The following is a 27,181-nucleotide window of genomic DNA, read 5'->3' as shown; positions in this document are numbered from 1 at the left end:
TACTGCAGTCTCCTCGGTAGGAAATACTTTCAGTTTTTTACTTTGGTTCCATCAAGAAGGCATTCAGATGTGTCACACATTTGCCATAAAATCATAATGTTAGCACTCTAGTTGCTTATTAAATCACTGTAGTAAAGCTACTGCTCACCAGGGAAGTCTGCTGCTGTTATTGAAAGTGCATGTTTCAGTCTGCATGTCAGAATTTTTTAATGAAATAGAAGAGGATTTGAGAAGTCACTCAAAATGTGCCCTCGTTTTTCTTTCTGCAGCACTAATCATACTTTCTATGGCAAAATGAACCCCCTCAATGTTGTTCCTTTTTAAATTAAATGTTTTAAGAGTTACCACATTCCAATCAAGATGGCTTCAGGTGTGCAATACGTTTGTCATAAGTAGGACTGTTAGCGCTCTAGTTGTTCTGTAGAACACTCTGGGAAGCTGCAGTAGAACACAACGGAATCAACTGACAGTCTCTGCCTTTGTTGGATGTACATGTTTTACTGAGAATGTCAGACTTCATTCTCACATGATTGAGAAAGATAATGTGAATTTATAGAAAATATGCTTTCAGTTTAGCTTATAGATCACCTTCCAACCCTCTGTGGGAAAAGCATGAGAAAATAGTTTTCTCTCAAACATGATTCATGATATCACAGAAGAAGGCTTTTTCACATGGTAAAATCACCTTAGAACACACCACAATTCCTAAAATGAGTATGGTACCATCAACAAATGATTTATAATGTAACTAAACTCTTAAAACCTTCTATTAACTGCAATGCTTTTAATGAGGTGCTATCATGTATATTGGTCCCAAGATGGCTGCCAACACTTCTTGGATGAAGTACTGACAGCCAATCAGATCTCACGATGAGATATGTGGTTAGGCTCCGCCCAGATATATCTATCTTTTTAACTCTAATTTTCTCAGGAACTACTGAACGGATTTACACCATTTAAGCAAAAGGCACGAGTCTGAACTGAGGACTACCTCTTTGCCAAATTTGGTGTACTTCCGTTCAGCAGTTCGGGCTGTAGCTGCGTCAACAGGTCCTATGGGAAAATGCATGGGGAAAACGCGTTTTGGGACCCTCCCCTTTTTTCTCGGCCCTCGCTACACGAATCACCGTGAAATTTTCAGGATAGGAGCAGACCGGAGCTGGCCAAAAGCTTGGAAAATTTCACGAAGATTTGTCAATCGGCGCCAACGTTATTCCAAATAGAATGTTGCGGATTTCCTATGGAAAATATGTCCTAACTATACTACCTACTGGCGACTGCCAGTAGGTAATATATATATATATATATATATTGCAAAATTCCAAAGTTACGTACGCTCTCAGGCTTCAAGACAACACTTCCAAGTATAAATGCAACCAGGTTGATTCCACAACGCGTTTCAACTGCATCCGCAGCCTTGTTCACGTGAATACAGTGCAACAAAAACAAACGATCACCTTTATGCGTCGGACATCACGTCATCGGCACCAACATAGAGATAGAGATAGGACATTGTTCATTATGTTTGGCGGCCATGTTGTAGTTTCAAGTTGCAATCACGTTGCAGTATATAGCAAAGTATTGAGATAAATCATATATAAATGTCCCCGTGATACTGGTGCAAGCCAAACAAAGTATAGCAAATCCCACTGTATTATAATATTCACAGTGTAGAAATATTGGTACCTGCAAGAACGCTTTCAGATCGCGGATTGTAAAGCAATCTAAATATTGTCTAAAGTGCTATAATAAATGAAATACAAATAACATTGATGTGTACGCATGTGATCGTACTAAATCATTTCCATGTTGCAATGAAAGAAAAGCACCTTGTCAATTCATATTCATTTGCTCATTTGGACAAAATTCACCAACCCAAACATGCTTGTGTCATTCAGGATGTGGTTGAAGGTTCGAGCCTTATTATGATAAAATGCACAGTGCATATCTACCAAAGCGCTGCAATTAAAGCATGATAGAGGAAAGTGAATAAATGGCAATGTGCTTATTCCCTTACATATTCGCTCTAATCATGTATAGTGCAGAGTTGCCCGAACAACACAACCAAAATGCTGTAGGTACAGTGTATTTGCGGATTATCTTCTTCATGATAGTACTCTAATATTAGACATGCTAAGATTGGACAATATTTGGCCTAGTGCACAGTTGAGGATGTCTAATCACTCAGTAATACAACACAATTCGAGTGTCATTCCAAAAGATGAGGTAACAGTCATCTCACCCACAGATAAAGTCTTCAATAGACAGAAAAGTCAATCCCATCTTATTATTCTCTATTTTTTGTGCCATTATCATTAGTCCGTGTACACAAGTGCCCAAAAGTGTCTCAGTGATAATAAAGTGATGTCGAAGAAAAGGTTAGGCAACCCGTATAGTGAATAGGTACCTTACTTCCCTCCTGCAAAAGAAACCAAATTAAACAAGATTAAAAAGGGTTAAAAATAGCTAACAGTTTCTAATGCACACATTTTTCTGGGGCGAAGGCTCATCAAGATTATAACTAATAACCTTTGAGAACTTATGAATATATTTAGAATACCTTGTCAGATCGCCTCGATATACACATAAGTGCCTAAAGAACGCCAGCGCTTGTACGGAACTTTGTGTTGTAAGGATATTATTTATAGTATTTACACTCCAATACATGGCAGAGGGAACCCTATATTAGTTATAAGGGGGGCAACGAGCACACTTTCCAAACAGATATGTACGACTAGGGAGGTGCACGATGGAGGAGGAGGCGGAAAAAAGAGCGGCAGAGATATCTAAATGGTGGGAGGCCATCACATTACAGAACTATGTTGATCAAGTGATGGCCCCAAGAGGTTTGAGAATTTTCATCACTCTCTCGTATGAGAAACCAAATCCCAAAATGCTGGAGCAATGGTCCCTGAATGGTCCCTGAACTCTGCACTTAGCTCCAGACGTATCTCCAGACGTATGTTGGAGATACTTATCACTTATGCCTGGAGTGACCGCGAGATTCTATTACAAGACATTAAGGATCTACAAGAAGATCTTTTGAAAACTATGGGGATTGAGACTTACAATAAGGCTACAGTGAGCATGAAGGAGAGACTGTTTAAGCATGAGGCGGACATAAAAGGTCTAAAACAAAGGAAACTTAATAGAGATTACGCCGACTATGAAAGTGGAAGAATATTAACTTTCAGTCAGAAATATGATCATCTATATAAAGAAAAAGAAACTTTGACAACAGAGATGGTCAATACCACTGAAGGAGACATATCGGAGGCATCTACAGTCAGTGAAACTGAGTCTGATGTATCAAAAGGGGAAACCTCAGGGGAAGAACGAAGTACTCGTGCGATAACTTTTTTAGACAAGTACAGGACAATGCGTCAAACACGACAAACAACGAGAGACACAGAAACATCAAGGTCGAGGGGTCAGAGAGGACGGGGCCGAGGCAGAGGTCGAGGGGACGGAGAAATAGACGCCAGCGAGTTCGACAACAGTGGCAGAAGAGGCAGAGGAAGAGGCTGCATGGGAAGCAACAAGACGCGCTCCAAAAAGACATATTAATGGATCGGACTATGGTTAATAAGACTATTATTACTCTATCTAAGAGACAACTGAGTGATGTGGAGAAATAAACGCTATGCTTAGGATTATCATTTTGTCCCTCATCTAGATTCAACTATGTGGAAACTAGGATAGACCTTTTTAAATATGTGAGAAAATTGAAATTGAAAAAATGGCACATATTGCGACGACAACGGTCTAGAGTAGAAACAAATACAGTAGAACGAGAGGAGCTAAGGAATGACCTTGCAATAGGGGATATAGATACACTCACTACCATGCTTGAACTCCATAATGACATCGATACGATTACCCAGGTGACGAAGAAATCAGAGATATTGGATGAAATGGGTATTATATATGACTGCAGCACCCACGGCTTTTAGACCACCTTCAACATTTCTACCCACTTTACCTCATGACGGTATAGACACCTTTCATGATAATGTCACCAAGGCCCTCATTGACCTAAGACATAAACCACACAATAAGAATAAAACCAACAATTATTTGTCGTACAAACAAAGACAGATTTTAAGGTCATTAGCTGAGGACAAAGATATAGTCATTCGGGTTGGTCAATTTTGTCCAAATGAGCAAATGAATATGTATTGACAAGGTGCTTTTCTTTCATTGCAACATGGAAATGATTTAGTACGATCACGTACGTACACATCAATGTTATTTGTATTTCATTTATTATAGCACTTTAGACAATACTTAGATTGTTTTACAATCCGCTATCTGAAAGCGTTCTTGCAGGTACCAATATTTCTATGCTGTGAATATTATAATACAGTGGAATTCGCTATACTTTGTTTGGCTTGCACCAGTATCACGGGAACATTTATATATGATTTATCTCAATACTTTGCTATATACTGCAACGTGATTGTAACTTGAAACTACAACATGGCCGCCAAACATTATGAACAATGTCCTATCTCTATCTCTATGTTGGTGCCGATGACGTGATGTCCGACGCATAAAGGTGATCGTTTGTTTTTGTTGCACTGTATTCAGGTGAACAAGGCTGCGGATGCAGGTTAAACGTGTTGTGGAATAAGCCTGGTTGCATTTATACTTGGAAGTGTTGTCTTGAAGCCTGAGAGCGTACGTAACTTTGTAATTTTGTAATTGGAGGCGTGTACGCCACTTTCCATGGGTGCCAGCTGTTCGGAAGGGGTTTTGATGTGTAGGATATATATATATATATATATATATATATATATATATATATATATATATATATATATATATATATATATATATATATATATATATATTCACTTAAAAAACCATAGGTTTCACACATGTTATAGTTAGCTGGACATTTCACTCGTGGAAAACCATTGAAATTCCCACGTTATAGTTAGTGCAGGCAACTATAACTCACGCGACCGCAATCCTCTGCTGATGACGTCAGATATTACATCACTGTATTTAGACACTTACTTACCCATGTCTTCTTCCATTAATTTTTAGCTATACATATATTACAAATATTTTTTTTTCAGAAAGACACATATGTCATCAGTGATGTAATATCTGACGTCATCAGCAGAGGATTGCGGTCGCGTGAGTTATAGTTGCCTGCACTAACTATCACGTGGGAATTTCAAGGGTTTTTCACGCGTGAAATGTCCAGCTAACTATAACATGTGTGAAACCTATGGTTTTTTAAGTGAATTTGCAAGGTTTTTTAAATGCTAATTCCTAACTATAACGTGTGTGAAACCTATGGTTTTTTCAGTGAATTTGTACGGTTTTTTAAATGCTAAGTTATGTATTTTTTTTTAGTTTTTTCACTGTGCGCATACCGTACGCGCCCGGTGCGCTTCACGCACCGTGCGCGCGCTTCGCGCACCAAGCGCCCACGATGTGTTGTTCGTGCCGTGCACGTACGGTGCGAGGCTAGGGGGTCAGGACCTGTCCATCCTGCCCCCTTCTCACGTTTTCCCCCTTTGTTTTTCATTGCCTCAGACTGCGAGAGACAAAATGGCGGCCGACACTTCCTGATTTCGACAGATTCGAATGTTTACTGACATCTAACAACCAATCAGAATTGCGCTCGTCGCGCACGTCACCGTGCGCGTACGGTATGCTTACCGTACGCGCATGGTGCGCGCTTATAGATATATATATGCTTTTAACTGCAATTTTCTCGGGAACTAATGAACAGATTTACACCAGACCTGCAAAAGGCACATCCCTGAACTGAGGACTACCTCTCTGCCAAATTTCAAGTAATTCTGTTCAGCCGTTCGGGCTGTAGCTTGGACTAAAGGTCCTATGGAAAAATGCATGGGGAAAATGCGTTTTGGGACCCCCCCTTTTTCTCAGCCCTCGCTTGACAAATCCCCCCGAGACTTTCAGGGAAGGAGCGGAGCGGAGCGCCCCACCTATTTTGAAAATTTCGCGAGGATTCGTCAATCGGCGCCAAAGTTATTCCAAATAGAATGTTGCGGATTTCCTATGGAAACACGGTCCTAACTATAACTATCTACTGGCGACCGCCAGTAGATAATATATATATATATATATATATACATAAAAACATTTTGCGGAGAAAGAGTGCCACAAAATGCCTATAATGAGGGAGCCTGATTTTTGATGGTTGAGAAAAGTAATTAGAACTGAAAGCGACTTTCGCCACTTTCATGCAAACACATTAACAGTCTGCACTGTCACTGAATAGCACTTTCTCGTATCTATTCAGTAAAATCGTACAAATCACCGCAACAGTGTTTGGATATAATTTATGCCAGCAAAGTTTCTCCTGGCAAGTATGCAGCATCTTGGTTATTAGATTCCCCCCAAAAAACAGCTGTTTCTGCAGTCTTATTATCTGACACCTTGCTGCCTTGCATGGATATGTTTACATTTTGACAAATATTTGGATTTCAAGGATATATCCTCAGAGAAGGCACTAAGTTTGAGCCTCCACCAGCATCTGATTTTATTACTCAGGTGCTTTACATCACAAGTGGTGGTCTGTCTACCGGAGCATCAATCTAACCCGAATTGTTGTAAACTCTGCTTGCACTGGAACGAGGTCCAGGATGATGTGAGCCTGGTAAGTACACTGGGTCACTAATTAATGAAGGTCAGAATTTTCCCAGTTTGTATGAAATTAACAGCCACAGTATCATCTTGATTGTCAGCATGAATATTGAAGCAATCTACAAACTTAGACATTGGAAAGCAAAAAATAACGTGGCTGATACTGGCTGACCTTCTGATGGGTGATAAATTACATTAAACGTACAGTCATGAGATATTTGGAAGTGACAGGCAAGAAAGTCAAGAGTATCATTGTTCCAGCCAGGAATTAATTTGCAGTTTAGGCGCATTAGAAAACAAGTATTGGAAATGCAATAGGTCTCGCATTTGTTTGAGTTAGAGCAATTGGCATTATAAATGGCAATGCCTTTTACCTATATATTATGGAGTGAATGTATGTGGTCTGTAGTGGAATTATGTGGGTTGGATTGAAAGTTTTAGTTGTGGAATTGTGTGGGTTGGAGTGGATTTGTGGAGTGGATTACGTGGCATAGTGAGCAGTGGTATTATGTGGATAGTAGTTATGTGGTATTGAGTGCACTGGAATTATTTGGAGTGGGATTGTGCGTTATTGAGTGTAAATATGTAGAATGGTTTTGTGTGTTGTGGACTATGATGGGATATTTACTTGTATTTTAATATGCGTTCTTCCAAACTCAAATCCACTAATGAACAGTAAAAACTGGACCTCGACTGAAAATCTGCCCTTCAGTGTTATTAAACAGGGTGCACCAGTGTAAAAACTTGATAGGTAGCAGGTCTCAGGCTGACTAGAAATGCAAAGTGTAATCCCTTATTCAAGATAATTCTTTAAGGCTGGAAGGAAAGCAATCCTGTTCTGCATTTGTCAATAAAAGTTACTCCAATTTCTTGACTGATTAAAGGTTACTTGCTGCTTGTCAAACGATTCCTCAGCAAGACAGTGTCACCTACTTTCAATCATGCTGGCTGAGCTTCCCGACGTCGACTGACCTAGGCATGGATATGCTGCCGGCGAGCATCCACTTGCTGATAATTCGGACCTTGCGAGCGCCATGTGGAGTGATGCAGGATCGAATCAGTGACTACCCGGCCCATCGACAAATGTCCAGAGGCAACCCCTGTGGTGGTTTGAGGGGTTTGTCGATAGCTCCTTAGGAACATGAAAATGGCAAGCTCCACAAATTGGTGACATTCATGGGCTATTTATATCACTTTATTCAGAGTTCGCATAAATCTTTCCACCTCTCCATTGGCTTGCGGCCAACGGGGAGTGACTCTCCGGTGCTTGATGCCTAGGGACGTCAGATATGCAGCCAGTTCCTTTCCCTGGAACGGGGGTCCATTGTCAGTCTTCAACTCTTGAAAGATGTCATGCGTTGCCACCATTTTCTCTATTTTTGGAATTACTTCAGCTGCACAATGAAATTAAATCAAAACAATGAATAAAAAGAGAATTAAATAGGTGCTAGAGTGTTATTTAATCACACTCAACACATGATACGTTTTTTAAACAGACATTTTACAATGATCATTAGAAACCATAGTTGAAGTGCCCAACTAGGTGTGGGGAGAAGGGGGATGGTGACTTGAGTGAGGTAGTGAGGTAAGTGACAGAAACTTCTTAATAAATATCACAATCAAATTGATGGGCATGCATTTCAATGCCACATGTTCTTAAAACAAATTGATAACAATCGATTACACAGCCAGGCGGAGAGGCGGCGCGCTCTTTCGAATCCGAGAAGCACTTTTGAGATACAGAGGTAAGGATTCCCCGAGATGGCTTTCACTAACTATCGGGCCGCGTTCGTTTAAATTCTTTTCCCCATATTAAGTATTGATTTGCCAGGCATTTTTTAGAGGTGTGTGAACGTCCCGTTCATGGCATAACCATGGGTAATCACCGTCTTGAACTTTCCTTTCATCTTCAAAGGCCTGTCCTGCCCGTATGTAAATACAGAGTTCGTCGTGGGGCTCAGGGAGGGGGCTGGTTTCATCGTGCTGTACACCGCTGCCAACATGATGTTGATGGTGGCACCGGTATCCACGAAGGCCGTGCTATCCTGCTGCCCACCTTTATGCCGCACTGAGTAAGTCGTCGTGCTTTTCGAGTTGCCGTTCCAATCATGTGTACAGTGTGTACCATCTGTTCCTCTCCCTCATCGTCATCCATGTCGCTTGTCTCCTCGCTCCCTTCCGGGATCATGTTGACCACCGGCTTTGGCTTCCCGTACCTCTTCGACCGACAGATGATTGAATTTTCCACAGCTGGCACATTGTTTGCCCTTCCGCTGCCCCATGTGGTCCTCCGCCGCAGTAGCCGCAACTGTGAACATTCCGTGGTGGGGCATTCATCTGTTCTTTCTTGCTGTAACTGGTGGCTGGCCTGGTTACCACCGCGTGGACCGGTTCCACCTTTACAGGCGTCTGCGATGCCGCCTCCATATGAGCGGCTCGGGCTTTGGACAACTCCTTGGTTGCCCCAGCGTCAATATATCGGTCAGTGAATTCCCAGAATTCTCCAGGATCCATTCACGGAGCTTCGCTGACGCACAGCCCTGAATTATTTGTCCTCTAATCTCCTCCGTTTCGTCTCGAAATCCACACGTGCTAGCCAGGTTCTTTAGTCGGGCATGGAACATGTCCAATGACTCCTCGGGCAGTTGGCTCGCCTGGCGAAAAATGAAGCACTTGTAGTCTTGGTTTGCCATTGGCTCGAAGTACCCTGTAAGAGCATTGATGAGGGTGTGGTGCATTTTGGAAGTGGCCTATGCCAGGGTCTTGGTGATCCAATTAATGTCCTTTCCTCCCAAATTGAGGAGCAAAGCCCTCTTTTGATCCTTGTGAACCTTCATGGCCTTAAAGAATATGAGCAGGTGACTCCTTCCACTTGGGGTCCTGAGCAGACGGGGGCCCCTCCACCACAAAGGGTTCAATCGTGGGAATGGTTGACATCTTATGTGCAGGATCCTCAGTACGCCAAAGCATGCCTCAAGCAGGGCTCCCCACACACTGCCCACTGGCTGATGAGCCACCTGAACCAGACGGGGAAAGCTGTAGAGTGCCACCAACTCGCTGACCATACACACGTGTTCGGCCCAACCGGCCACTGCAATGTTTGGGCTGCGCCAGCAAACACGGAGCCTGTATGACGCTCTATCTCGGCCCTACCGGCCACTACATGGCTGGGGCTGCGCCAGCAAGAGAGTGTTCCATAGGCACGTGTTTATATGTCTCCCGGTGAGGCGCCGTGACAACACCCAGATGTCCCTCACCTCAGAATCCAGCCATTGGGCACCACACTGTGCCTGAGCACCGCCACTGGGTGGGCAAAAGAACGATGGATTTAACCCAGATCTCTTGACTGGGGGAGAATGTCTGCATTGTCAGCATTCCGTCCATCACTTGTTTGTTGTAACGCTTTTCGCCCTAAGTGGGATGGGTATTCCCAGACGTGGGACCCGTGCTCACTACGCCACTGGAGTCAAGCTATCCTGGCTGATGACGGCTGATAGCCAGAAACCGGTCCTAGGATGCTTGATTCCGGTCCAGGGAAGACATGGCTTGGCAGTTCGGGCTGGACTGTTCCCATGAGGCACAGGGTCAAGACTGATTTGCATATGGCCGTGTCTAAACTGGGGTGGCGTAGTGGGCAAAAGAACAATGGATTTAACCCAGATCTCTTGACTGGGGGAGAATGTCTGCATTGTCAGCATTCCGTCCATCACTTGTTTGTTGTAACGCTTTTCGCCCTAAGTGGGATGGGTATTCCCAGACGTGGGACCCGTGCTCACTACGCCACTGGAGTCAAGCTATCCTGGCTGATGACGGCTGATAGCCAGAAACCGGTCCTAGGATGCTTGATTCCGGTCCAGGGAAGACATGGCTTGGCAGTTCGGGCTGGACTGTTCCCATGAGGCACAGGGTCAAGACTGATTTGCATATGGCCGTGTCTAAACTGGGGTGGCGTAGTGGGCAAAAGAACGATGGATTTAACCCAGATCTCTTGACTGGGGGAGAATGTCTGCATTGTCAGCATTCCGTCCATCACTTGTTTGTTGTAACGCTTTTCGCCCTAAGTGGGATGGGTATTCCCAGACGTGGGACCCGTGCTCACTACGCCACTGGAGTCAAGCTATCCTGGCTGATGACGGCTGATAGCCAGAAACCGGTCCTAGGATGCTTGATTCCGGTCCAGGGAAGACATGGCTTGGCAGTTCGGGCTGGACTGTTCCCATGAGGCACAGGGTCAAGACTGATTTACATATGGCCATGTCTAAACTGGGGTGGCGTAGTGGGCAAAAGAACAATGGATTTAACCCAGATCTCTTGACTGGGGGAGAATGTCTGCATTGTCAGCATTCCGTCCATCATTTGTTTGTTGTAACGCTTTTCGCCCTAAGTGGGATTGGTATTCCCAGACGTGGGACCCGTGCTCACTACGCCACTGGAGTCAAGCTATCCTGGCTGATGACGGCTGATAGCCAGAAACCGGTCCTAGGATGCTTGATTTCGGTCCAGGGAAGACATGGCTTGGCAGTTCGGGCTGGACTGTTCCCATGAGGCACAGGGTCAAGACTGATTTGCATATGGCCAAGTCTAAACTGGGGTAACGTAGTGGGCAAAAGAACAATGGATTTAACCCAGATCTCTTGACTGGGGGAGAATGTCTGCATTGTCAGCATTCCGTCCATCATTTGTTTGTTGTAACGCTTTTCGCCCTAAGTGGGATGGGTATTCCCAGACGTGGGACCCGTGCTCACTACGCCACTGGAGTCAAGCTATCCTGGCTGATGACGGCTGATAGCCAGAAACCGGTCCTAGGATGCTTGATTCCGGTCCAGGGAAGACATGGCTTGGCAGTTCGGGCTGGACTGTTCCCATGAGGCACAGGGTCAAGACTGATTAGCATATGGCCATGTCTAAACTGGGGTGGCGTAGTGGGCAAAAGAACGATGGATTTAACCCAGATCTCTTGACTGGGGGAGAATGTCTGCATTGTCAGCATTCCGTCCATCACTTGTTTGTTGTAGTGTTAAAAAATAAAGACTCGCTGAGCAGCAGAGCACCCTGCTCGCAGCAGCTCCGATCAAAGCACCACACCGAGTCATTTCCAGCTACGGCTGATGAGGAAATGTGAAAGCCGCAACAACTAATGCAAATTACTCTTAATTCCAAGCCAAACCTGACGTCAACAGTAGCAAACCTGTACTCAGGCCAGGACGCTCCCCCCACCGCCCCAGCGTTCCCTGTTGGTGCTGTGTCCTCTGCTGCTGCCCCTCGCTGCTGCTGGGAGTTCGAGGCCCTACTCCACTCGCAGACTCCCGCCTGCGCCTCATCCCTGGTGGCCCAGTGGTGGGCGGTAAGTATTCGGTCTGATCTGCTGCCTGTCTCCGATATTTGTAGTGTATTTGTTGCCTGTTTTCTTCTGCTGTGCTCCCCGCATTCCTTTCCTGCCTCTGCGTCCCTTGCGGCCCCGCCCCCTCCTCTCCCATTCGCTTCCCACCACCCGCCTCCCAGCTGCTCCTCCCTCCCTCCACCCCTTCTTAATGCAGGACGCTGCGCGGCCGCACCGCTGGCGTGCCGGGTCAAGCCCGTCTGCGCCCGTCCGCACCTGGACCGCGCCCCGTGCCAGAACCCCTGGACCCCGCGCACCCCACCGCACCATACCCAGCCTCAGCTACGACGCCGACTCCCTCCACGCTTTCAACACCGGCCGAGACCAACGCTGCAACCAGGCTGCCCTGAAACGCACCCACGGACCCTTTTCCTGCTGCAGCTGCAGCTTCACCTGCGACAGAACCACCAAACCATCAAGGACCAGACCCAACCACCTCCGCTGCATACTCCTGAACACCAGCTCCGCACACAACACACGCCATCGAGCTCTGGGACCTGCTCGACGCCACTGCCCCGGACATAGCCTTCCTGACCGAAACGTGGTGGAACGACTCCGCTACTCCAGACATCGCCATTGCCATCCCAGACGGCTACAAGATCTCCCGCAGGGACCGCGCCAACGGCATCGGAGGAGGAATTGCCATCGTCCACAAGTCCACCGTCAAGGTCACCACCCACACAGATGACACCCTCAACGCCGCCGAACACCTGCACTTCCGGATCCACACCGACCCCAACACCACCCTCAGAGGAACGCTCGTCTACAGACCCCCCAGACACCGGGCTCAGTTCAGCGACTCCATCGCCGACCTCGCCAGCACCCACGCACTCGCCTCCACGGACTACATCCTCCTCGGGTACCTGAACTTCCACCTCGAGAACAACAACGACGTCAACTCCACCACGCTGATCGGCAACCTAGCCAACCTCGGCCTCAGACAACTCGTCACTGCACCCAACCCACGCCGGCGGCCACACGCTGGACGCCGTCTTCTCCACAAGCACCCACGTCACCTTCAACCACACCACCGAACCCCACTGGACCGACCACCGCTGCATTCACTTCACCTTCAAAAAACCAACCACGCACCACCGCACCCAACAGCTGCCTCGCCGCTGCTGGAGCAAAGTCACCGAAGACCAGCTGCTCACCACCCTCTCCCAGAACCCACCCACCGACGCCACCAACCCAGACGCCGCAGCCCACAACCTCAGACAGTGGATCGACGACTGTGCCAACACCCTCGGCCCACTGAAGAAACCCTCCAACAGCCACGCCAGCAAGAGAGCCACCTAGTTCACCAACGAGCTCCCGGCCTCCAAGCGTGCATGCCGGAAACTCGAGAAGAAATGGCTCCACAAACGTACACTGGACAACCACGCAGCCCACAAGGACGCCACCCGCAGACACCACCACCTCATCAGATCAGCTAAGAGGTCCTCCTTCAAAGACCGCCTGGATAACAACGCACACGACAGCAAAGAGCTCTTCCGCATCGTTAAAGAACTATCCAACCCCAGCGCCAACACCAACGACATCCCACCCTCACAGGAACTGTGCGATTCACTGGCCATCTTCTTCCACCGCAAGATCGCTGACATCCACGACAGTTTCAACACCACGACCGACCCGACCACGCCAGACTCCACCCCTCCTCCGAACACCAACAACGCCAACCGCCTTACCTCCTGGTCCGACACCGGACCAGCCTACCTGAACAGAGAACTCAGCTTCCACACCCGCCAGCTCCGCTCTGCCAGCCTCGCACTCGCCGCTGTCCCCCGCATCCAACGAACAACCTCCGGCGGCAGATCCTTCTTCTACCTCACCGCAAAGACCTGGAACACCCTACCTACCCAGCTATGGCAGACCGAAGACCTACTCGCCTTCAGAAGACTCCTCAAGACCTGGCTCTTTGAGCAGTAGCGCAACTCCCCCCCCCACCCCCCCCCCCACCCCTCTCAGCGCCTTGAGACCCTCACTGGTAAGTAGCGCGATTTACAAATACCATGATTGATTGATTGATTGATTCAGTGCGCACTAGATAACGAGCAGAGTGTGAAGAAAACCAGCAGCGAAAGACACTGTTTACCACAAAATAAAAGCTCACAACCAAAGCTCCACCATGCAGCATGAACAGGTGAAGGAGGGAGTGGGGAGGAACATGCAATAATAAAACAGCGCTGAAGCTTAGCATGCACCCACAATGTAACACAAGCAGGAAATAAATAAAAAATAGTCCCTCAAGAACAGATAAACCAGCAAAGTGTAAAAATACAGTAATTATTCCCTGCTCTTTAGGAGGAAACCAGCCACCAAAAGGAGGGACAAAGAAGAAGGCTTGACTACTAAGAAGGAAAGATTTTTAAAGGACACTGAAACAAACAAATGAAAAGAGGAGGCGGGCTTTTAAGCCCACAAAAAAGTAAGTAATTATATACTAAAGTATATACAAGAAGTTTTGAAAGCTCAACCTAATTACTCCCAACCTGCACCAAAGTTTACCTGCTCTATGGTGACAGAGGATTGGCAGCCTCAAAGATCAATGTTTCCCAGATGAACAGCAAGTCTGTTTTGATATTTTTTATTAAAATTGTCACAGCAATGGTTTTGGACGGAACAGTAATTCAATGGTGCTTAACACCTTAACAAGAGGCCAAAATAACTATCTCCATTGCCAGAAATCCCTAGACAGTCCAGAGCCAGAAAATATTCATTTAAAGAAAAGATGGATCACCCTTATGGAGATGTAGAAGGCAGCTGGTTAAGCAGAAAAAATATTATCATCTGGTCCTAAAGCCCTCTCTGCGACAGCATCATGGTCTGTATTGACATATCTCTGACTCAGATGAATGGCGATGCATTCAGTCTGTAACTTAAACATGCCAGCTTCATGCAGCCATACAGCGTCCCCATTTAAATAACTGTGGAAGAGCTGACACATCACTGCAACAAAATCAACTAACACATCACTCCAGTGAAGTAAAGACTTTTAGGATGCAGTCATAATAACAATGAAAAAAAGGCTACCAATCCATGGAAGGGCCACAGCAATGGCCCTCACAAGGAATAGAAACAAATTGCTTTAGGAAAAGAAAATTAGGATGACAGCTGGTGTTAGTCTAGTCAACCGCCACACAGCCCGCTCCTGACACAGCTGTGAAAAATGAGGTGGGACAAAAAGGCACGATCAAGGGTTCTCCCAAGGGTCCTGATCAGATATGAAGACCCTCCATTTAAATGGCAGTGGACCCACCCAAAAACTGCCCAAAACAAAAACACCTAAGACATCATCTTATTCAATCAGCCTTTTCTCAGAAGCCAAAAAATTGAAAATAAAGACAAATGTGCCTATCCCTTACAAGTGACCTTCACTAATAAAATGCTCAATACCTTCTGAGCTGGGGAAAAAGTGAGAAAGGACAGAAAGACCAGCTCATGGTTTAGCAAAAATTTAGCATGCACTTTTTTCATGTTCTCAAAGAGGTGGAGCCGGTGGGTTATGTGAGGACATCGGCTTTGAATGCTATCTGACTAATCCTGTAGTTATATCCCTTGAGTCAGTATCAGCAACCTCCTACCACACATAAACATTGAGCCATTGGTACTGTACACACTGAAGATGAATTTACATGCTACTCTCAGTCTGAGTGGCAAGCCGGAACCATTGTGTCAGTCCCCAAGTCACAGTGAAATGATCTACAGCCACTGGTGTCAGGGGTGATCACACTTGAATAACAATCTGGTAATTACCAAGTGCAATAAAATGTGCACTACTTGTAATTGTGATACCTGTGCAAACAGGTGTTTGCACAGGGATCACAATTTAATGGACCAATTGTAATCATCCCAAAGTGTTGCACATGAAGTAAAGAAACAAATATGCCGCACAAATGTATGAAGAAAACTTGACTGCTATGGATCCATGGTCTCCAGGCTCACCTACTGTTCCTCAACTGCAAAGTGCTCGCTCAAAGCACCAGCAGTTTTATAAGGGAGAGCAGGCCCTACCAGGTATGGGAGGCACAACCTCTGCTTGGTGCTTGTCTATGTGCTTGTGCAGACATACGTGGCTATCTCAAATGGGAGACACAGAGTACACATTTCTACAGTGTTCATTCAATCTTTATATTGATTATCTCATCCACTTTCCCTGGTACCTGTGACCAGTATTCAATCAGCTTAGTGTATTTCCACAACTTATTATAAAAAGTAGGCCCTCCCACTTGGATAAGCTTTGTTAAAATGTGGGCTGATATCATATTTGCAGGCAATACACAAGCAGTGTTCTGTCATTGTACTGTCATGGTTTTCTAAACGTTGAGGAGCAGGCCAACAAACTTGCAAAAATACCCCAACAATCCAACTATATGTAGAGTGCAATCACCCAAAGCCTGCTAAGACATGAACACTGTCAACAGATGAAGATCATATCTTTTCTTGAGAAGATGGGTTTTGTGTGGTGGAGTAGAAAGTGTGGATGCCCTCAGTCCCTTATCCCCTGGTTTCTAAAATGCCTGAATCCACATTCAGCTCCATAAAGATTTCAGACGTTAGTAGAAAGGGGGAATGGCAACACTATATCATCTAGTTCTGTGTTTCCTACTTAATTAAAGTAATCTCTCATATCAAGGATCAATATGCAAACGTAATCAGGTCAGTGTTAATCCTGTATATATCTTTGGTCCTGGTCATAATTGAAAGATTCTGATGAGACAGGTGGTCCTGCCATCAGATTATTAATAATTGCAGCAATACAAATACAGGCATGAAAAAACAAAGTTAAAGCTAGACCTATTTGCTTTTCCAATGCTTTTTAGTGGTGGTGGTAACAGTGGCAGTAGTGGTGTGGTATTGGTGGTGATGGTGTGGTATTGGTGGTGGTGGTGGAGGTATTGGTGGTAGTTTTGGTATTGGTATTGCTGATGGTGGTACTGGTGGTGGTGGTGATATTAGTTGTGTAGGTGATGTGGTACTAGTGGTGCATTGTGGTCGAGGTGATGTGGTATTGGTGGTAGTACTGTGGTGATCACATTGGTGGTGGTAATGAGATATTTGTGGTGCTGTTGGCATTGGTGGTGATGTATTTGCAGTAGTGGTATTAATCGTTGTCATGATGTTGGTGATGTGTTGGTGGTATTGGCAGTGTTTGGTACTGGCAAGGTATTGGTGGTGATGGTGGTTTGGTGGTGGTGTTATTGGTATTGGTGGTATTGATGGAGTATCAGTGATGGTGCGGTATTGTTACTGTGGCAGTGGTATTGGTGGTGGTGGTGGTATTTGTCTTGGTAGTATTGGTGGTGGTGGCATTAGTTTCAGTATTAGTGAGGTGGTGGTATGGATGGAATTGGTGGTGGATTTGGTGTTATTGCTTTGGTGGTAAAGGGCGGTGGTGTAATGAAATGAAATCACAAAGATTTATAGGAGTGCAGCAAATACCCAGAGGCATCAAGGGGCTAAAGAAGGTAGAGTCAGCAGAAAGAGATGGGGTCAGCAGAAAGAGAGGTTCTCAGATCAAAGAGAGTACCTGCATTCAGTTAAAGGTTGAAAAGCCAGGTTTTCATAACTTTTCTAAATGTATCATAGACCTGAAAGCTATCGATAGAGCATGGGAGGGAGTTCCAGACTTTTGTTGTGGCCACCGAGATGGCTCTGCCTCCCCAGGTAGTCTTCCGGATTGTTGGAACCACCACAAGATTATTGCTAGGAGACCGGAGCTGTCTAGAGAGAATTTACCACTGGAACCTGGTTCTAATTCCTCTAGGCCAAGTGCTTTGTACAGCCCTATGAACAATGCATAGGGCTTTGAAAAAGATGTGCTTGTTCACTGGTAGTCAATGAAGTTTGGAAATCCCTGCCGAGACTGATTGATATTTGGGGATGTGTACTGTCAGTCTTGCAGCGCATTCTGTACCAGCTGTAGCTGGGCTAATGCAGAATTATGAATCTCAAGGCAGAGTGCATTGCAACAGTCCAGCCTTGAAGAAGTCAAGGGTAGAGCCATTTGCTTCCATGTCTGCAGAAGAATAAAAAGAAACACCTTCCTAAGATGATCCAAAAACAGGTTGGTACCGTGTGATTGACCCGAATGTCAAACAACAGAGTTGTGTCTACCAAAACTTCCAATTGTTTTTGGTAGTCTGTTGGAGTGGGTAGTATGCCTAACATTTCCAGGCACCAGGGGTTGTTTCAAATGGATGGTTGGTTACCAAAGATTAAGACCTCCATTTTGTCTCAATAGAGTATTTGTTAATTATTACCCATCGAGGTGGCTACCGCCTGCATGCAATTTTTTAAAAAATTGACAGAGATGGCTCTATATCCTTGGTAATTGCCACAATTATTTGTGTCATCGGTATTCGAGAGGTGTTTTGGTGGTATTAGTTGTGGTGGTGTCATAGATGATTGCATTGGTATTGCAGTGTGTTCTTGGAATTGGTAGTGGAAATGGTGTGGGGCTGGTGGTGGTGATTGTATTGTGGCGTTGATGGTATTAATTGTATTGATGGTGGTGTTGTAGTATTGTTCGTAATATCGGCAGTGGTCGCATTGTTTGAGTTGATGGTGTGGTACTGAAGATTGTGTTGTATTGATATTGGTGGGGGTGTGGTATTGATGGTTCTGATCACTTGCCTGTCAATTAACATGTGTACATCTAATACACACACCTGCAAATTGCTTTTAGCTTATCATATTGGGATGGCCTGCCCCCCCAGAAGGCTCTGCAATGTGATAAGCAAAAAGTATTAAGGAGACCATGTTAGAGTCTGAACTAGTGAGATAATGGGGAGAAGACTGAGGCATTTGAAATGGGAGGGACCATAACAAGTGTTAATATGGAGGAAGTCAATGCCAATATGAATAACTATATATTCTTGTGGTAAAAGTGAAATCACTTCTCTTTTGATAAATTTACCCGCTGTGAACTCCACATCAACCCTGACTCAGAAATATGTGGTTAGGCAGGCCTTGAGACCCAGGCCTAAGGTTACTTATTGACAGACCACAGGTGAGGTAGCACGAAGCCAGCATGCAAATGCCCGAACCGGAAATCCCAGATTGATCCCACAGATAGATGCAGTGACACCACAATGATCCATCGACCCCACAGATAGATGCAGTAACACCACAATGGTCCAGGGAGATAGGCCCCAATAAAGCACACATGGCCGGAGGGATGCATGTGTACCCAAAACACCATAAAGTCAGATGCCACATGAAGTTAGAAACACTTTACCAATCAAGACACAGCTCGCACAGTACACGCAGTGATCACAAGCTCCCCATGCTGGACATCAAGACACGTTACCCACTGTTGCACTGTGTCCACGCAAGGTCGAGGCCCACTGGATTCCTCATCCATATTTAATGGCTCCAAAGACAGGTGTACACATTCCTTACCAAAAAAGGATCGCCGGAAACATTTTATTACATTCAATGAACTGTATAAAAGTCTGTGTTAGCCAGTCCTCAGACCCTATGCCTCTGACTGTGCTCCCGGCTGCATTGTTTAATTAAATGAACTGTTACTGTTTTGCCAAACACCTCTTGTCTCTTGTTTTATCAAGGTATTTCATATTCGAGCAACACAAAGGAAATGCCTCTGTGGGATAGTAACCTGTTATGCAAGATAGGCGAACGACAGGGATTCAGGAAATGGGAATTGGCATCAGCAAGCTGGGAGATGCATGGGGTAGGATGGACACAACACTCCAGAGGATCTTTGGGAGGAATTCCAGCTGGAAGGGTCTGAAGCTTTTAGGCACCTGCATTTGAACGATGCCCTGGTGACGAATGTCCCGAAGGATGCCCACCTGGCAGATGCAACCCTCTTGGAGGATAGACTGCTCTCTGAAGCAATCCTAGAAAAAGCTACATTTCTCATCTACTAAAGACCCCAAGGTGGATCTCAAGGGGAAATGGGAGGCAGACCTAGGCCCTTTTGAGGAAGGGGAATGGGGAGAAGCAATGGCTGCACCTAGAGAAGTGGGCATACGCACTGGTGTCCGACTGGTGCAACTGAAGATCCCTCATAGGGCATACCTAACGTGGTTGCTATTGGCAAGGATTGGCTGCGCCACAAGTCTTCAATATCAGCAAAATTGTGACCTAAAGGGCACATTTGTTCACACGCTCTAGGCCTGTCCAGTCATACAGCCTTACTGGTTAGCAGTAGGACAGTGCCTCACAGATACAACAGGCTTACAGATCCATCCTCTCGCAGAAAAAGTAGTGATTCTTGATATCTTGGGTGAAGAAGCAATGCAAAGGTGTCTAAAGATATTCTGTAGAGTGGGTCTCATGGTGGCCAGGAGAAATGTGTTCCAGGAATGGGCCCGATCTGGCAGCCCTGGACTGCCATGCTGGATAGACTTTGAATCTGTAATTGATGTGGAACATGTTGCAAGGGAGGGAAACATTAGAGATGGGATCCTATATGTAAGACTCTATGTGCAGTGGAGTAAGGGGTGCTAATGTTTCCTGTACTGCTTATGAACATTGTGTCTGGACTGTGTTGATGTTTGTCTTTTGGAAAATAAAAAAGAATACAAAAAAGGAGGCTATGTTAGGATCAGGCTCATGCCTTAGTCCTTAGCAAAACATTAAATAAATGCCTGCTGCAGTAAATAAAAAGTTTGGTGTCCGCGTACAATGCCTATATGACATACTGAATTGAATGTAACAAAATGTGTGATGGATGTGTGATGGTTGAGAGGGCCCTCATTCCTTCCAACGTAAACACTCCACAGCGAATGATACATCAAACGGCAGGTGGCATGAATGTGAGCGACTTTGTGTGAAGCCAATTGATGAAAGAATTTGCTACCAATAAGTCTTTCATTGAAGGAGACTGATCCAAAGCTCCCTCTTTGTATATTGCAAGTAATAAATCATGAAGACAACTACATTATCAACATGATCCTAAACAAATGTTTATTTATTTATTTAAAACATTTCTTAAACTTTGAGACCTAGCAAAAAAAGAATTAAGAAACAAAACAGAAATTCCTAAGAACAAATGACACACTGTGAGATAATATTACATTGACAGCAGAAATGTCATTAATAATGCTTGATTTATTAACAGAAGGAGCGGCCCAATAGAGCTGTCCAATCCCGCCACCACAATACCAACAATTGCTTCACTTTAGCACAGTGTGTTTCCTGTATGAAACCTATGAAGACCCTCTGCCTCCTAAACTCAAATTAGGCATTTCATATTCACTCTTCAGGTGGTTCTCATTTTAAGTAAACTCACCCCGATTAATGAGCTGGTCATAGCACAATCCCAAATGGAATTCCTCTCTGCTCAATTATAAGTGGGCCATCGACAAACCCAATCATACATCCAAAACATCCAGCTGGTAAAATTGCTGAGGGCACGGCCTGCATTGCAGCCTAGACCCATTTTCCTGCCACCTCAGCCATGGCATAGGGGGAGCATGTCATGCTCACTCTGCCAGACTACAATCCCTCTTACCCTTCTCCACTCTCGCCACCATCTCCCCTCTTCCACTCACAGTAGCCATTCTGCTCACATTTACCACCTGCTCACAGCAGCTGTTAAATGTGAACAACAAGCCCCATGAAAAAAGTAATACCTTTCAGAATTCTATCCCGTAAATTCAGGTCTACATGGATATTCCCAATTCAAGGGTGGCGTGTTACCACATAATGCCAGATTTTAAGGGTGCAGACCTAGCACCCCACTGGTACCAAGCAACTTGTAATCAGGGCCATAGGGGGAAGAGACCTACAAATCCTCTGTTACACTACACTGGAAAAGCAGATCATCAAGTCTTTCTTTTGTAGAGGCACTCTACAGAACCACACCCAAACTTGATGGCAAAGAAAGGTAACCACAAGAGCAATAAATAGATCAAGTGATCATTCTAACTAATTGTAAGCCTTGGGTGAACCCCAAACGTTTGATACTACTGTACTTTATTGTTGACCTGAGGGCGACTGAACCCCAACGCACAAATGGATCAGCAGCAACCCTGCCCCCCAGCGCCTTGAGAACCTCACAGGTAAGTAGCCACGCTTTACAAATCCTGATTGATTGATTGGTTGATTAAGGCCTATATTGTGACCACGCTCCTTCTGAAAATCCCAAAAACATTTAACCTAAAACCGAACATGGCCCACGATGGTAAAAGGAGTGTGTCTTATAAACACTACAAATATGTAGATAACAATTCAGCTAAAAATTCATCTATTATTAGTGTCTCTGAGACAGGGGCTCACGGCCCCTGCTAGTCTGTGCTACTCATGCAATGAAGATGAAACCTCTTTCAGCTGTGTTTGCCTTCTGAAGTCCATCACATCTCATGCACTTCTTGATAAATGCATCTGAGTATATCCTTGGTGACAGAGACATATGTTACTTTCTATGAAACGTCTAATTCTGAAATTATTGTGATGAAATCTTGCTTACTGATTATCTCGCTCCCGAAGGATAAACAGATCACATAAATGTATCTAGTTAATTCACTCAGCTACAATATATATAGCTACTGAGTTTGACCAGTGTAGGGAACCATATGTTAATGGACAATCCTAGGAAGCTCTCACAGGCTTTTCTTACCCACCCCTGCCCAGGATGAGATATTACACTTTAATTATCCAACTATTAGATCATTTTTACTGAACGAAACTATGGGCCTAATTCACTAAGGTAAAATACACTTTTGAGAAACTTACACTTTTAAGTAGGTTTTCTACTTTTTGGATAGTCAGAAAATGTGTGTGTAGATTACACTTTTGGAATAAATTTACACTCGGATTTTGTGAATAACCAAAAAGTAGTAAACGTATTCAAAGCTGTAAATTACTCCAACGTGTTAGTTGGGAACCAGAACCTCATACTGGCTTCACATGCGCTGGAGGCTGTTGCCTTACCTCTGATTCACCAGCTGTTAGCTCTATGAAGCAGATAAACCAGTTGGGAGGTCTATGAAGCAGATGGGAGAAGATCATAAAAACAAACAGAGCTCTCGCACCTAGAAAAAGTCACATGCTTTTTCTTGAAATCACTGCATGCAGCTAAAGTGATTTTTCCATGGCTGGTCTTTTCGGAATCTTTTATGGAAGAGTTGATGTGCCACAACTTAAGGATAGTTTATGATTGCTATACTTTAGGCTAAGGATTTTCGCAAAGATGGTTGGAGTGTTTCCATATTTATTGCCAACCTACGTCTACTTAGCTTTCTTAAAGCCTAATGAAAGGAGGTAGTCTGACTCCTGTCTAAAGAAAACTAAGAGAGTTATTTTAACTTCTCTTGAAACCTTGTTAGAAACAATATTAGATATCAAAACTAGCGCCCCAGCTCCTTGACTTATTCCTGGTTCCACTGCAGTCCTTGTGTTTTTGAGCCTTGCTAGCTTGCTGTTTGAAGTCAAAGAGCGTGGAATTCTCCAGCTCTTTTTGAACTTTGTTGAGGGTTTATGCCTGATGAACAAGCCTCAGGCCCTAGAACCCATTCAAAATGTCAGTCATTTCTCCCCTTATTAAAAATGGGACTGTCCTGGCATCCCTGACTGGCCAGATATATATGCTATGCTTTGTGGCTGTAGCGTTCATTATCCTTATCCCAATCAGCAGTGATGTCTGTAGCAGTTCTCTTTGCGTACATGAGTCTAAGAAGCATTTACCGCAGCCTAACCACTTTTAGTTCTAAACCAGTAGCAGCCAGGAAGATATTTTTTGAAAGTCCAGTGGGGGTGGGTTTGCCCTCCAGGGAGAGGTGTTGTTCAGTAAACAATTCTGCCATCTAGGGTTGAACAGGACAAGTGTTACCTGAATTTAGGCCAAGTTTCACGCCACTCTGGTATACGATGAAGTGGGAAACTTTGGAAGCATTTAAGGAAAGGTTGACGGGCTGCTCAATAATGTTACTACAGACTGTTCTCTGCATAACCCCATGATGGACTCATGTGCCTCACTTAAGAAAAGAGAATGTGAATACCTGCTTTCCTTACCAAGGAAACAGCATTTTTTGACTTGGGCCTCCATCTTCTTCATGGAAGATATTGTATCAGACCTAAGAAGGACTCTGAGCTTCAGCAGAGTCTTTGCTGATTGTGGAACCTGCCTTCTCAGGCTTGAGGTGCTTTGAATCTGAAAGATCCTTGACAGAGGAGACTGCTGTCCACTTGAAAGAATTCATTTTGTTTGCCATTAGGAGGACTGAAGACACTGTGGGGCATATTTACAAGCCCCTATCGCCACCACAACATTACTTTCTCTGACGTTGTGGTGACGAGAGAGACTTTGCCTTATTTACAAGGCACCGTAAAGCCACTTGTAACATTTCATAAAAATAATGATGGTGATTCCTTGGTTGCTGCTTCCAGATGTAAGTTTATTCTTAGTAATCAAGAATTAATGTACAGGATACAAGCAAGAATGTAATTCAGTAAAGGCCCCAGTCAAGGCCCCACCGGGAGCAGCTGTCCTGCTGCTCAGCCTCAGATATAACTGACCATAGAATCAAACATACACAAAGGAACTCTAAATGATGTCATAGATAAAGGCTGAGCATCTTAGAACAAACACTAAAGAAGGACAGAGAAAGAGGAAAAGCAGGATGTAACACCACTTAACGTGATTTAACGCTACTTTGTACATAAGGCACCCTTTCACGCTATGCTTAGCGTGAAAGGGGCGGGCAATGTGTGTTGTGGCAGGTGTTCCACCGCAACACCCATTGATTTTTATGCTGCCCCATATTTACAAGGGTGGCATAAATATGGGACCATGCCAGAATTAAGACCTGAACTTAACATGGCGCAACGAGGAGACATTTTTGATTTCTCCTCGTTTTTGCTGTTTCCATTTGTGCTGCGTTGTCCAGCAAACATAGAAACGACAAATGGCCATTGATTGTTTATGTACAGGAAGGTGTCCCTTCCTGCACATAAACAATCATTAAAGAAAATGGTGTTTTGTAACTTCTATGTGTGCTGCATTAATCTGCACACACAGAAGTTACAAAACTGCATTTCAGATTGTTTATGTGCAGGAAGGGACACCTCCCTGCACACAAACAATATTCCCCTGCAACGCAGGCACCCTTGCAGTATGGTGTATGTGTATTTTCGATTTCACATTTATTTGGTATAGCCTTTAACGGTCATTGATTCATAAATGTAGTTTTGTTTGCTGTGTTTTGTTGCATCGTTGTACCACACTTTCCATCCATATCCCTTTGTAGGTTAGTTTTTCCCAGAAGGCTATAGTGCATAAATAAAGTAAAAGGTACCTTTATTGGAATACCGGGTACATCCTTGTGCCTCCCCCGCCCCGATCAAGTGGGCTGACAGATCAGTCCCAGTTCGCTTCAATACATTGTATTCTCTACTGTGCCCAGTGCCGGCTTACATTGGACGTTCCTTTCCAGCCTATTCTCCAATTTGTTCTTCGTCTTTTGCTCCATAGTCTACAGTCACCTCCCATCCCACCCCCTAATCCCTCTGGAATTCCATTATGTGTCCCACACTTACCACTACTCCCACTTGCAGTAACTCATCATGCTGTGAATACCTCCTTACAAGCATTTCAATGGCAGCACTGAAATTGAAAGGAGGGCCTGATTTCCAAGCAGCACCAGGCATCATTCTAGTCTTTAGCCAAGCCTGTGGAGTGATGCCACGCTGTCAGACTTAAAACAATCTCAAAGCAAGTACCCCAGAGAGAAAGGCCTTACTCCACTTAAATCAGGGTTAAGTCACACCTAAAACCACAATAAGACAAACTTACTAACAGACAATGCTTTGCTAATTCGAAACAAGTGACAATTATAGCAGCCCGCAGGCCTCGCTCAAACTACATTTTTCAATGCAAGTGGTTGAGCTCAATTTCATTTACTGAGCTTTTAGGTGCCTGTTTGTTGCAAAATGCATGTTAATGTGTATGTTTATAGACAACAAATCATACTTACACTTTTCTGTATAGTATTCAAGAGTTCCCATTCATGCTCCTGATGCAGGAAACTTCTGTTGCCATAATGTGCAATAACTTCATCAAATTTTTCATTTAGTATTTTGAGAATCTGTTGACGCAAGCATCCCGATATTAGCATCCATCAGAATAGACATCGTTGCTTGATTTCGAATGTTATAATACTGTAAAATGTGCAATAATTTTCAAAGTGAAAGTCAGGACTGGACATGTTTCAAACCTTAGTCTCTTTGGTGAGAAGTGGTTCTTTCCTTTTATTAAGAAAACAACAGAGACAACGTGCTATGTTTGCTCGGCATGGATTCTCTGTATTGGGGAATTCTGCTTTTCGAATAATAGAGTCCCAAATGTGGCAGAGTTGAGTAGCTTTCTTTGAAGTGGCTTACAATACTCGTTCATTTGCAGGCCCTCTGTCATGTTGCAATTATTGGCAAGGATACAAAAGCAACTAGAGCTAATCATATAAAAAAGCTCTTAACAAGATTAGTTCTGAAGATAAATGCAATCAGACCTTGTGCTTGAGAACTGTACACATAATTTCCTGGCAATTAAAAACCGCCAGAAACAGCCCAAGACAGTGAAACATCATAATGTTTAGCAACATCTTACTGACGTGACATGCCTGTTTTGAATAGGTTATGTAGACGATCACGTCTGTAATTCACATCACAGGAAATAAGACAAGTGTTTGTCTGTTTCACAGATAAAAAAGGGAACTGGGAGGAATACGAAAGAGTGGGAAACATTGAAAAGTAATTACTTTGCAACTGCACCACTGAAAAGCCAACTTTTTGACCGCAGAGGGGTTGACAAACCTGCACTCTTTTTGGGGACCATCATTTATTCTTCCGCAATGTCAAGAGAGAGAGACAAACAAACAAAGCAGAAAGCTGGAGGAGGAGAAAGACTGAAAAAACGTCACAAAGGGAGAAAGCAGGAACCTGCAAGAGTGAGATAAAGGGGAATGGAGTGTCTGGCAGTGAATTAAAGAGGCGTGAGGTGAATTCGGGACAACCCAGCCTTGCTATTCAGAGCACTGACATTTAATAGTGCTGGCCGGACTGTTGAGCAGTGTTTTGGGCTCGCCACTCATTATGGTACAAATGCACCACTGGGTAGCATCCCTGTTAATGAGAGATGAAAGGAGGTGGGACCCCAGTAGTGACAAAGCAGCGTTGGTGTGTTTAGAAACCACAAAAATGTAG

General features: G+C 44.5%; 1 protein-coding gene across 1 annotated transcript in view; it reads right to left on the bottom strand.

Annotated features, from left to right (window-relative positions):
- Positions 1-27,181, bottom strand: part of TSPAN19 (tetraspanin 19) — a 232,643-nt gene that overhangs the window by 117,376 nt on the left and 88,086 nt on the right. The window contains exon 6 of the mRNA XM_085652962.1: positions 25,957-26,067. Coding sequence (XP_085509088.1) covers positions 25,957-26,067 — 111 coding nt within the window. The remainder of the gene's footprint in view (positions 1-25,956; positions 26,068-27,181) is intronic.

Source organism: Triturus cristatus, chromosome 4_1 (assembly GCF_964204655.1).
Source record: "Triturus cristatus chromosome 4_1, aTriCri1.1, whole genome shotgun sequence".
In the NCBI taxonomy this organism is placed as follows: Eukaryota; Metazoa; Chordata; class Amphibia; order Caudata; family Salamandridae; genus Triturus; species Triturus cristatus.
This window is presented reverse-complemented; position numbering and strand designations above follow the sequence as displayed.